Below are 13,124 nucleotides of genomic sequence, written 5' to 3' on the forward strand. Positions count from 1 at the left end.
AGCAGGCAGCTCCTGGCCGAAGGCTTCGCCAGCTGGGAAGAGGGGAAGCCTGGGGAGATGTGAAGTGTCCATCCACAGCTTCTTCCCTCCCCAGGGATGGATTTATTTTTCTCTCTTTTTACAGAGCACCCCCTGAAGTCACAACGGGGACTGGGAGTTCTGCCTTTTCAAGCTCATTCCGTGCCGGGAGGTGGCGGGAAGAGCTGGAAGGAGCTGGGACGGCTTTCCCACTGGGGTTTGCTGGGATGAGCTGGGCTGGTCCCACTCACCCCACAGCACCCAGGGCACCAGCACCAGCCCTGTGCACCAAAGGCAGTGCCGGGGCAGGTGGAGAGGCCAGAGGCTGCCCATCCTCGAGTTCGCAGAGGCCATGGGCGATGCCAAATGACTCCATCGGGTGGAAATAACCAATTTGTGACAGCTCTCAACCCTTCTGCCGTGCCTCGAAAACATTCCCAAGCCAGCTGGGGCAGGGAGGGTGTCTCCTGCCGAGCAGACTCCAGCCCTCAGGTGAGTTACGCGTCCGTGGGAGGAGGGATGGGAGGGAGTGGCGGCCCGTGAGGCTCCCGAAGCCGCGGAGCAGAGGCGGTAACAGCCGGCAGCGGGCACCTTCTGCTCGGGGGACATCGGCCACAAAGGCTCCCGCACCTCTGCTGCTGCAGCCCCCGGACCGCGACGGGTAATCCCTGCTCCTCGGGTGCCATCCCTGGGGCCAGCGGGACAGGGCTCGGGGAGGTGGGACAGCAGGCCTTCCCGGGACTCCTGGCTCCAAGGGAATGTCTCTGCTCGGGCAGCGGCCGGGGAGTGTTTGGAGAGGGGTCAGCGCCGTGCTGCTGGTGGGAGAGGTGTCACCCTGCTGCACCTCTCGGAGGTCCCCGGCGGCTCTCAGGGTCTGCTGAGACGAGGGACATCCCACAGAGGGAATATTTTTCCAAGCTGACTGTTGAGAGGAAAGGGCCATCCCAGGCAAGGCTCTTCCCTGGTATTTGCACGCCCTTCTCCTGACGCCACACCACAGAAATGTGCTCAGTCTCCCCTTGCTTTCCCTAAAGGCTCGGTCTCAACGAGCGCAGAGCCTCGCGGAGCCCAGCGGCAGGGTGCTGGCCCCAGACCGCACCCCGGGGGGCTCAGGGTGATGGTGGGGAGCCCTCGGTCCCCCAGGCGAGCAGCAGCCCCGGAGATGGGTCCCTCCGTCCGGGCACAGCCCCCCCGAGCCGGTGCTGTCGCCGGGAGGGGGCCCGAGGGGTGTCCGAGGTGCCGGTGCGCTGCTCCTCCTCACGGCCCCGCTGCGGGGACAGCACAGGGAGCAGGTGGCTTTTCTCCCCGGCTGCCAAAACACCTCCTGCAGCAGGGAAAGGGGAGGATGAGGGGCAGTGACACGGGAAGTGACAGAAACCTGCTCCCGGTTCTCCTCTCTTTCAGCAGGGGAGCAATGGGGAGGGTGTAAGATGCCTGGCGCTGGCCCTCAGCGGGAATTTGGCAGCTCCCTGCTGAATTGCTCCGCACGATTGAACTCCTCTGAGTAGCTGAGGGAGTGTTTCTGCTGCGAATTTGTTGCCTCCAACAAATTTGCCCATTCCTATATGGCAGGGGTCTGCCCGTGGCAGGGGGGTTGGAACTGGATGGTCTTTAAGGTCCCTTTCCACCCAAAGTGTTCTGAGATTCTGCGTTTCTGTGAAATCAAAGGTGTTTTGTGGTAGGAACCAGCCGAAGCAGACATTTCAAAGCCCTTCCCAGGAAGAACAGGGGTATCCTGAGATGGAATTTCACTCAGGTTTGCAAAAACAAGCCAGGAGTATCCCAGGGTCTCTCTCAGCCATAGGAAGAACCCAAACAAACCACGTTATTTGATTTCTTCTCAAGAACACGGCCCTGCGACTTAAAATTGGGTGGTTTACTCCTCATTGCTTCAGCTATCAGAGGAACAAAACAATCTATTCTTCCAACTATGCGAGACATTATTTTAAATGAAAAATCTGTAATTACTGTCCTCTGAAAGCAGGTTTGCCTGGGCACACGCAGGTGGACCTGTACCTGTGCACGTTTCTGAATACAAGGGCCTGACAGAGAACGTGGGATTAAAATGTGCTGGAATTTGGACTCTGGCTTTGTCCGAGATTAGCAAAACGAGCCATTTTCAGAACCAGTTAGAGGGCTGGAAGTTTAAAATCATTTCACCTGTTGAGGGGTCAGGTTAAAACACTGATGGAAGTGCAGTGCACGTCAAAAGAGCTCCCCAGCTCCTGTGCCAGTGCCAGCACAGTGTCTCACGCTGCTCATGACATTTTGCAGAGCACCATGACGTGGCTGTTCCTCACCATTGCTTGCTTCATGTGCGCCACCGAAAAGTCAGGAGCCAACCCCGAGGTGTCCATGGATGTTGTAAGTCCCTTCTTTTCCTGCTCGGTTGTGCAAGTTACCTGCGCTGCCATGATCTGCGCAACACCCACAGTCCCTGGGTGTCTTCACCGAGGTTTGGCACCAGGATTTTATCAGAGATTTGTCTCCCTGTTCTTATGCACGTGGAGATTTATGGCAGACATTTATGGGGGGCTTCGTTCCAAGTCAGCAGGTTTGGTCAGGACAGCGCTCTCGGGCTCAGAGCTCGGCTGTCTGTGCTGTCCCGCTCTTGATTGCAACACAAAAAGTGACAGTTCTTCACCAGACCTGCTCAGGGACCTGCCAAAAATTCTGGCTGAAGTCATGACATCGCCGTGGCGTTGGTGGAGGGGACACTGGGAGGTCCTGAGCCCACCCTCCCCCTGGAGTCCCCACCACCAGCACTGATGGCTTTGCCCAGCCAAGCCCTGCCCCCCTCAGGACAGAGACCCTCCCTCCCTGGGGACTGTCCCACGCTGTCCTTCCCTTGCTTCCCTTCCCACAGGGCGAGATTGTCCGGTACCACGGGTACCCCTACGAGGAGCACGAGGTGGTGACAGACGATGGCTATTACCTCACCCTGCAGAGGATTCCCCACGGCAGAGACAACCCGGAACGCTTCAGCATCTCCCACGGGGCAGAGGCGCAGGCATCCAGCATGTTCTGCCTCCGTAAGTGCCACAGGAAGCTCTGCCTGCTCCGGGCACCCTGAGAGCTTTGCTGGGCTGGAGAAGCCACGGTCAAGGCTGCCTCACCATGGGCTGGGCCCTCCAGGAGGCAGCTTTCCCTGGAGGAAAAATCAGGCAAATAGCCTTGGGAGCAGAAGAAATGCAGGTGCCCACCATGCTGGCCTTCCAGTTCTGAGAGGATTTGCTCCAAAGAGGAAGGAGAATGAATGGGACAGAGAAATCTTGCCCCACATTTTACCTCAGCTCAAAACCAGGCAGTGGAGCGGCAAAAAGCCACTTGCCAGGAAAGGAAACCAAACCAGGTGTCCAATCCAATGCCATCTCACCACTTTGGATCCTCCCTGTGTCCAGTCCAATGCCATTTTGGGACCCTCCTTTCTTCACTCAAACCCCTGTTTCAAAGTGATGCTGGGGTGACGCCCTGTTCTTGGCAGTGTGTCCCTCCCCTGGGAAGCAGGAGGACTGGCATATGAACATGGCAAGTAAGTGTGAAACACCCCAGATTTCCATCTCTGCCCTGGGATGACCCAAGAGCCTTCTTCAAAAACACCTCCCCAGAGAGGCTGAGGACAGAGGTGACCGTGTCCCTGCACTGGTGTCCCTTCCTGGGGAGGTGCTGCCACAGCAATACCTGGCTCTGAATGATCAGTTTTGCTCGTGGTCAGAGAAAATGATTCTTCCTCTTCTTCCTCCAGCTCCAAAGGCCGTGGTCCTCCTGCAGCATGGCCTGGTGTTGGAGGGAAGCAACTGGGTCACCAACTTGCCCAACACCAGCCTGGGCTTCATCCTCGCCGACGCCAGCTACGACGTCTGGATCGGGAACAGCCGGGGGAACAGCTGGTCACGGAAACACAAGGAGTTTGAGTTCTACCACCAACAATACTCATCCTACAGGTATTTTCCGTGAAACTGGAGGGTGGGCAGGTCCCTGGTACCCCCAGCAGTGTCCACAGGATGGAGGAGGGACACTCCTGACAGTCACACCCTCTGCCAGTGGGCAGAAGCAGGGTTGCCCATTCCTGCCAGAGCTCTTGCCTGCACCCAAGTAGCCATGGCAGGGCCAGCAGGGGTGATTTTGTCATGTGCCTGTCTCCCCTGCAGCTTCCATGAGATGGCCATATACGACCTTCCAGCGACCATCAACTACATCCTGCAGAAAACAGGGCAGGAGCAGTTGTACTATGTGGGTTATTCCCAAGGCACCACCACAGGTACTGAGGAGGAGAGCAGGCCTGGCCGACCCACATCAGCTGTGCACCCCCAGTCTGGGAGCGTTCCTAAAACCTTGGTCAGGGGGGTAATCTCCAGTCACTTCCAAACAACAGAAGGGAAAAGAGCAGGTCATTGCTTTAACAGAAGGGTTTTGAGCAGTGGCAGCCCCAAACCAGATGCATCCCATTGCTGCCACAGCCCGACCTGCCAGAGCCACCTCTGAGGGGTCTTCTGATGGGCACACACAGAGCTGGGAGCCAACAGCTCCCTCAGAAACAACAGCGCAGGGTCTGCTTCCTTCTCCCTCACGCAGGTTTCATCGCCTTCTCATCCATTCCCGAGCTGGATCGCAAAATCAAGATGTTTTTCGCCTTGGCTCCCATCACCGTGAACTCAAACATGAAGTCACCCTTGGTCAGGGTGTTTGACCTTCCCGAGGTGCTGATTAAGGTACGTCCTCACCACACGTGAGGTGTGAGGGGGAGGAGGGACTGGGAGGTCACCTGAGACACACAGTGCTTGTACATCACCTGCGCTCTGTGTTTGTGCCTGTGCTCTGAGCCTGCAGGGTGTGTAAATCGTCTTCCTGTCCAGCCTTAATCAGAGAAGAACCATTTATAGATATTGGTTTTGGGTCCCTTCTCCTAGGAGAAACCTCACCTAGGAAGGTCAGGGCTCTTCCAGGGCCATGGCCATTTCTGAAAGGCCAAAATGACGAAGCACAGCAAAGCTGTCGGCCCCTTTCAGGGGTGAACAAAGAGGTGGGGAGGACCCGGAGGCAAAAAGGAACGTGAACCCCACTGAGGCACCCCTCTGACTTCCACAGCTCATTTTAGGACACACAGTGGTCTTTGATAAGGACGATATCTTGAAGCAAGTGGTTTCCAGAATGTGCACCCACCCCATGCTGAAAAGCCTGTGCTCTCTGGTGTTTTACCTGTCCGGCGGGTTCACCAACAGCCTAAACGTGGTATGTACACTCCAGCTTCCCTCTCAAGACATCCAGCTCCTCACTGTCCGAGCCCAAGCTGTCGATCTGCTGCCTCCACATGGCCTTTCACGTCTTCAATTGGTAGAAAAATTCAGGCTGGAGGCACCAGGGTGGGGGTTTCTCAAGGAAAGCATTGGTGTAATTCCTTAATATTCCAGGAAGGAAACGCGTTAGGAACAACACATAGAGCTACTGCCATGAGCTGAGCTTTGTCTTTGCAAAAGGATCCTGAGCACAAGCTAAGGAGCCTTACTTTGCCTTGGAAACCAGGCAGACCCCTAACGTGGCCCAGCATCCCATGGGAACTGCTCAGCTCACTGCAGGGAGCTCTACAGCTCTGTGTGAGCCTGTGGGGGAGGCTCGTGTGGCTACTGAACAGGGTCAGCTTTATTTCCAACGTGGATTTTTGGGGGCAGAGAATAAACCTCTCCAACGGTTTCTTGCAGAGCCGCATGGATGTCTACCTGGCCCGCTACCCTGATTCCACGTCCCTAAAAAACATGTTGCACTGGCGCCAGGTAACACTCCTGTTCTCCTCTCTCTGCCCAGGGGTTGGGAATAATCCCCCAGCGCTCCCCCTGCAGAGCTGTATGAGGGAGAGAGAGGAAAGCTGCCCCGAAGTTATTTATCCCAACAAAAGAGGTCCAAGAGTCCTCGGGGCTGGAAGGAGGCGGAGGTGGAACAAAGCCTGCTGATAAACCAGGACAGGAGATGCCAGAGTAAAGGCTGAGGGTCAATAAGAGCACTAATTATACAAGTCATTAATGAAAACATTCAGCTCACAGCCTCCTGCTGATGGCATTGACCACAACACACAAAGAACTTGTCCAAAGGTCTGACTCACCTCTCGCTTGAGGCTCTTGGTTGTACACCAGGTTCTTCCCTGTGGGTTTCCGTGCCAAGGTCTTCCTGGGGCTGAGCTCTCCTCCCAAAATCCAGCACCAGATGTAAAGAATCACTTCCCTGAGCTTTGGTGGCAGTCAGTCCCCTGTCACCTGTGTCTCAGAGACCCCTCCAATGCACGGATAATAAATGTAACTCTCCTCCTTTTCCAGCTCTATCAGACGGGGGAATTCAAGTGTTATGATTACGGCAGTGACAACGTGCTTCATTACAACCAGGTAAGAGAGAGCCTTGCTCAGAGAAAAAAAGACAAATAAATATTGCAACATGAATACTGCAGTGGTTGAGACTGAATCCGGAGCACTGAGCAACCTGGGCTCGTGGAAGGTGTCCCTGCCCATGGCAGGGGGAGCTGGAACAAGATGATATTTGAGGTCCACTCCAACCCAAACCACTCTGTGATCCCAGGAATTACATGGTGTTTATGGAATTTACTCATTTTGTGGTGCTTATGGGATTTATGGGAAGCAGGTTGGTAACTTTTCTTGCACAAAACAGTCACTCGGTGATGACTTTTTGACCCTCTGGTGAAGAGCACAGGAGCCCAAGGCATAGTGAGGCTCCCTGGGGATAGTTCTGCTCCTATCCCTTGGGGTAAGGGAGAAATTCCAAGCAGCCACAGGACACACTTTGAATTTTTGGCTTGCTCTTCACCTCCCTCCTGTTTTCCAGAGCACTCCTCCCTTCTATGAGCTGGAGAACATGAAAACCCCGCTGGCTGCCTGGTATGGGGGCAAGGACTGGATTTCAGCCCCTGAAGATGTGGACATCACCCTGCCCCGCATCTCCAACGTGGTCTACAAAAAGTACATCCCCGAATTCGTCCACTTTGACTTCCTCTGGGGCAAGCAGGTCTACGAGCAGGTGTACAAAGAAATGCTTGACCTGATGGAGAAGAGCGCCTAGAGCTGGAGCAGTGATTGTTGGCTTCTCAGTGACTTCTGGGGCTTCTCTGATTGGGGAAAGAAAAAAACAAAATGAAGAAAAACTGGGGGCGGGAAAGCTCAGTAAACTGCTACACTTGGTTTGGATTGGTCCTACTCTGGCCAGGGAGGAAACCAGCCAGCCCAAGGGCTGGGAAGGCACTCTGGGTTGAGGGTCAGTAGGCGGAGGTCCTTGCAGAAGTCGAGCACGACCCTCGCCCCCTGGGTCTCCCAGGCGCCTCACTCGCTCGCGTTTCCAGCAACAACCCATTGCAGCGGAATTTGGCTCCTGGGGGCCGTTGTGGACTCCGGGATCCCTGAGCTTGGGCTCCCAGCTGCAAACAGCTGGACAGAAGCTCCGTGCCCTCCTGGATGCTGGTGTCTCACAGGAGCAGGTCTGCTGAGATGAAGCCGCAGGGTGGATGAATCCTGTGGGGCTTTATTCCCCTCCTGGCAACACTTCCACACCAAGGATCCCAACGCCCTGACATTCCCTGCCTTCACTCAGAGTCAGAAGGAGCTCTGAACTTCCTGCCTGGTGACAGTGAAGAGTGGCCATAGGTTTTTTTCCATGAGAACTGCCCATTTCACTGACTCAGGGAGCGTCTTAGATCCGTGCTGCTTTGGATAACCTTGCTCATGTTTCAGTGAGTTCTACCACGAAACATCGTTTTGCACCACTTTAAGCAGCTCTAAGGAGCAAACCCAGCTGGAAAGGTCACCTTTTGCTGCCTCTCAGGGAATGCTTTTGTGGCAGACAGAAGAAAGCTGTGGTGGAAAGCAGTAACGAGTCTAAATCTGTTTTCAGCTTCTGGATTAAATTATTAATAATACCTTGATCAGAGAAGGAATTGTGAATTTGCCTGTTTGTTTAACTACCTTCTTAAAATATGCCTGGGAGTAAGCAGGGCAAAGGATAAGGTCCTCTTTCCACAAATATGTATAAATGATAATAATAATAATAATAATAAATTTGATAGTGTCTACTGGGCTCTGTGTGGTTGTACTGTTAACTAGAGGTTAAAACTTCCCCTGGGAGGGTGAGCAGGCCCTGGCACAGGGTGCCCAGAGCAGCTGGGGCTGCCCCTGGATCCCTGGCAGTGCCCAAGGCCAGGCTGGACATTGGGGCTTGGAGCAGCCTGGGACAGTGGAAAGGGTGGAATAAGACAGGCTTTGGGGTCCCTTCCAACCCAAACCATTCCAGGGCTCTGTGGGTGTGGGGGTTTTCAGCACACTCTTACCACATGCAGGTGAGGGAGAGCTGCTTGCCCAATGCTCCTCCTGCTCAGGGATAATTTCCAGTGGCTGCTCATGCTGGCAGACGCCCACGGTGCCACCAGCACCTCCCACCCTGTGCCCTGCAGGGAAAACATGGGTGGTGAGGAGGGTATTGAGCCCAGCTCAGCTGCTCTCCAGAGCCAAACTGTGGGGTTTTAGCAGCAGAGTTCCATCCAGGTGTCTGGAGATGGTGGCACAGGGCTGGTGCTGCCTTGTGGGACAGCTGCAGCGGGCTCTGCTTGAGTTACCATCTGTGAAGTGTTTCACTTTCTACCTTACATCTGGAAGTGACCACAGAAGGAAACAGGATCGGGTGGGGTGATCCCGGGGCGCAGGAATGAGGCTGTAGGTTAGATAGGATCTACCTGGATTGCCAGCAATTAGCTGCCTCACTTGGGATATTTGTAACGACATCTTCTGTGTGATCAGCTGCTCACAGCGGGGCTGTGCCCTGGAGCAGCATCTTACAGGACTGCACTGTGCTCGTGCCACGGACAGCAGTGCAAATGCAGGATGACTTTTCCACCTTGGCAAATAAACACCCAAGGATGCCAGCAAGATGTTTCCCCAGCAGACTTCTGAAAAGCTGGCAGGAAATTAGAGTCCTAGAATCCATAAGAGGCTCCTAAGGTCATCAAACCCAGCTGTGCTCACCACTACACCACGTTCCCACCTGCCATTTGTTTTAAGTTTACTTTAAAAGCACCAACTTTTAACTTTTGACAGACAGGTCTGTGCTGATTGCACAGGGTATCACAGAATCATGGAATCACAGATGCTGTGGGTGGGAAGGAACCTCAAAGGCCATCCAGTGCCACCCCTGCCATGGCAGGGACACCTCCCACTGTCCCAGGCTGCTCCAAGCCCCAATGTCCAGCCTGGCCTTGGGCACTGCCAGGGATCCAGGGGCAGCCCCAGCTGCTCTGGGCACCCTGTGCCAGGGCCTGCCCACCCTGCCAGGGAACAATTCCTTCCCAATCTCCCATCCATCCCTGCTCTCTGGCACTGGGAAGCCATTCCCTGTGTCCTGGCCCTCCAGCCCTTGTAAAGAGTCTCTCTCCATGTCTTCTGTAGCTCCTTCAGGTCCTGCGAGGCCCCAGTGAGGTCACCCCAAAGCTTCTCCTCTCCAGGCTGGACAATCCCAGCTCTCCCAGCCTTTCCTCCCAGCAGAGCTGCTCCATCCCTCTGATCAATTTGGTGGCCTTCTCTGGAGTGGCTCCAGCAGACCAATGTCCTACATATCTCAGTCCATGGTGATCAGTTCAACCTCTCACCCTCAGACCTCCCAGCACAGCACAAAGCCTTCACCACCCTTTTCATCCTCCCTGTGTGGGCAAACCTGCCTCAGTCACACACCTCCAGCGGGGAGGATGTTGATCACTCAGCCTCCTGTTTAATTTTCTTCCAGATGTGCTCATGCAGAGCGTGTCACATGAGGCCATGAGGGCTTAAGGCTGTGTCACGTCCCGCTCAGGGCACGGCGGTGCCACCGTGCTGGCTGACCCTTTCCCTCCATCACACAGTCAGTGAGAAGAGCAGCAGCCACACAGCAGCTGTGGAGTGGAGCACAGGGCCTGCCCCAGGCTGTGCCCAGGCCAGAGGGGTGCTGAGCACCCCTCCCACAGCCTCCTTCCCCCAGGCACAGGCTTGAAGGGAAGTGGCGCTTTTGCAAGTAATCCAGAGATTGCTCTGGTGCCTGCTTTAAGCAACGTGCTGGCCTGTGGGGTTGTTTAGAAACTGATTTGTCCCAGGGTTAATCTGGGACAAGGTTTCATCGAGTTATGACAGATGGTATGCTGCCTTTTCACATCTTTTTGATCCTTAATGGCCTGGCAACAATTCCCACAGCCATTGCTGGGTAGATTTTTATCTGACTCTTACTTGGCCGAAAACACTTTGCTTTCTTATTTCAGGAACCCACAGCAATTTCTGTGTCATTTCCCCTGTAATTTTCAAATTTTCTTTTGGGTTTGGTAGATGAATCTCTGAGAGAGACACCCTGATCTTTGAGACTTGCATTTTCATATGCTGGGACTTCAAGCAGGTGGGAATGGGATAAGGCCATGGAAAGTCACAGTTCACTGAAATCAAGATCAGATGTAATCATCTCCACAACTTCACGATGTTGATCTTCATGGCTCTTCTCCCAGGCAACCACTGACAGAACGAGAGGACACAGCCTCCAGCTGTGCCAGGGGAAGTTTAGGTTGGACATCAGGAGAAAATTCTTCACTGGAAGAGTGGCTGGGCACTGGAATCATCTGCCCGGGGAGGTGGTGGAGTCAGCGTCCCTGGAGGTGTTTAGCAAGGCCTGGACTTGGCACTCGGTGCCAGGTTCAGTTGATGAGGAGCTGTAAGCTCACAGGTTGGACTTGAGGATCTCAAAGGTCTTTTCCAGTGTGGCTCGTTCTGTGGTTCTGTGATCATCCCTGACCCTGGACTATGTCTGTGGGAGGTGTTCCTGCTCCCTAAAGGTCTCTGATAGCCCTGAGCAGGGCTTTGGCAAAGCTGAGCCAGATCAGCTTTTCTCCAATATGCTGGAAAATAATCTCAACAGCACTACGACACCAAGTTTGAAAACTGTAAGTATTTCTTCATTGAGAAATTTTGCCCAAATTGTCCTAGGTCTGTTCACCCACAAACCAAACTTTAAAACACACTTTAAAGTGTAAAATTACACTTTAAATTGTACAACAAAGAGAGATCAGGGAAGAAGCACAAGAAGTTAAGGGTTGTTCTGGGCTCTTCTGAACACAGGAACAGGGGAGGAATTACCAGAGAAAAACCACCAGTGATCACATCTCCATTATTTCCCAATCCACATTCAGGAAGGTTTATGCTGTTGTTTATTCAGTTTCATTACAGTGAATGAAATGATTGCACGAACAACTCTAATGAGGTGTTGTGAAAAGACCAGCTGCTTCCTCAAGCTCCACTGTGCAACTCTAGTGTCAGCAAAACCCTTACTAAATGTGTAAACCAGAGATATCCAGCCTAGCTGAAGGGACTTTACACTAGGAGAGGTACAAGCAGATAAGGACTGCTTCCCCCACCAGGTTTAACTTGAGCCATGTTCTCCGAGGTTGCTGCAAGGGAGCTGTGCTTGTCTGGCAGGGATTGCACAAGAGCTGCCATTCTCTCAGGGCTTAAGTCAGGATGATGCTCCCTCTCCCAGCTCAGGATGCCAGGACCAGGTGACTTGTGACTGGTTCACCCCTGTGCTTGGCAAGAGGCACCAGTCAGCGTCCTGGGCACAGTCTGGTGGCTGGCACACGTGGGAGAGCAGCAGGAGGAACAGCAGGGCAGGAGCTGGAGGAGAGGTGAGCACGGGTAGCCCAGGACATGATTAACCCCAATGCAAGTGCCGCTTGCACCCCGATGTGCCTCAGAGGAGGTGACTCAGCAGCAGCAGACCTGCCCCTGGGGGACAGCAGGGGGGACACAGCTGATTCCATGGGCTGCTTCTCTTCCTGTTGTGCCAGCAGCAGGTGGGGTTGCAGTCCTGTGATGCCCCAAATAAGGAAATGAAAGGCATCCTGCAGCAATGCTGCCTAATACCTGTGAAGCTGAGGAGATGCAGAAGCAACACATGACACCAGAGGATGTAACTTTTGATTCTTAAAGGGCCTGAGAGGCCAAGAAAAATACAGGCTTTGAGCCTCAGGCCGAGCCCAGGAAGCACATGGATGACTCGTTAGCTGGAAACCCTTGCCTTCCATGTCACACCTTGACCAGCCCACCTGGACACACACCCCTCTGAGAATCGTGGAATCCTGGAGTGGTTTGGGTTGGAATGGAACCTTAGAGATCACCTCATTCCGTCCCTGCCATGGGCAGGGACACCTCCCACTGTCCCAGGCTGCTCCAAGCCCCAATGTCCAGCCTGGCCTTGGGCACTGCCAGGGATCCAGGGGCAGCCCCAGCTGCTCTGGGCACCCTGTGCCAGGGCCTGCCCACCCTCACAGCCAACAATTCCTTCCCAATCTCCCATCTAAACCTAACCTCCTTCAAGTCCTCAAAGGTCTTCATGCCTCCCTTTGACCAAGCTACACAAGAGTTCCTCAGTAAAAATCCAGCTGCTTCTTTTGGCACCTTCTCTCCCTCCATTACAGGTAGAATAACTCCAGGTGCTGAATCACACCCCTCAGCACTGACACACTGCTCCAATGGCCTCATTCCACAGCCTGAGGATGCCAGAGAAGTCTCTGCTGCCTTTCCAACCTCTGTTACTATTATTTTATTACTGCTATTACTGCTACTTAGTACCACCCCTAGATAATGAGGGGTTAGAAGGCAGAAGTGTGGGCAGCGGGTGGGGGGGATTCTGCCCCTGTGCTCAGGTGAGACCCCATCTGGAATTCTGTGCACAGTTCTGGTGCCTCCAACACAAGAAGGACATGGAACTGTTGGAGCAGGTCCAGAGGAGGCCACTGAGTTGCTGAGGGGACTGGAGCACCTCCCCTCTGGAGCCAGGCTGGGAGAGCTGGGGCTGCTCAGCCGGGAGAGGAGAAGGTTGTGTGGAGAGCTCACAGCTCCTTCCAGGGTCTGAAGGGATACAGGGAAACTGGAGAGGGACCCTGCAGCAGGAACTGGAGGGACAGGACACAGGGAATGGGTTCCCAGTGCCAGAGGGGGCAGGATTAGATTGGGTGTTATGAAGGAATTGTTGGCTGTGAGGGTGGGCAGGCCCTGGCACAGGGTGCCCAGAGCAGCTGGGGCTGCCCCTGGATCCCTGGCAGTGCCCAAGGC

The 13,124-nt window shown here is 54.3% G+C and overlaps 1 protein-coding gene across 1 annotated transcript; it reads left to right on the plus strand.

The window, feature by feature from the left end:
* Positions 1-556: 556 nt before the first annotated feature.
* Positions 557-8,087, plus strand: LOC104695070 (lysosomal acid lipase/cholesteryl ester hydrolase-like). The gene is made up of 10 exons (XM_039553901.1): positions 557-679; positions 2,293-2,382; positions 2,885-3,050; positions 3,764-3,962; positions 4,170-4,279; positions 4,594-4,730; positions 5,107-5,250; positions 5,718-5,789; positions 6,327-6,392; positions 6,847-8,087. The coding sequence occupies exons 2-10, from the start codon at positions 2,299-2,301 to the stop codon at positions 7,078-7,080; spliced, it is 1,212 nt and encodes a 403-aa protein (XP_039409835.1). The 5' UTR covers positions 557-679; positions 2,293-2,298; the 3' UTR covers positions 7,081-8,087.
* The last annotated feature ends 5,037 nt before the right edge of the window (positions 8,088-13,124 follow it).

Source organism: Corvus cornix, chromosome 6 (genome assembly GCF_000738735.6).
Source record: "Corvus cornix cornix isolate S_Up_H32 chromosome 6, ASM73873v5, whole genome shotgun sequence".
NCBI classification, from domain to species: domain Eukaryota; kingdom Metazoa; phylum Chordata; class Aves; order Passeriformes; family Corvidae; genus Corvus; species Corvus cornix.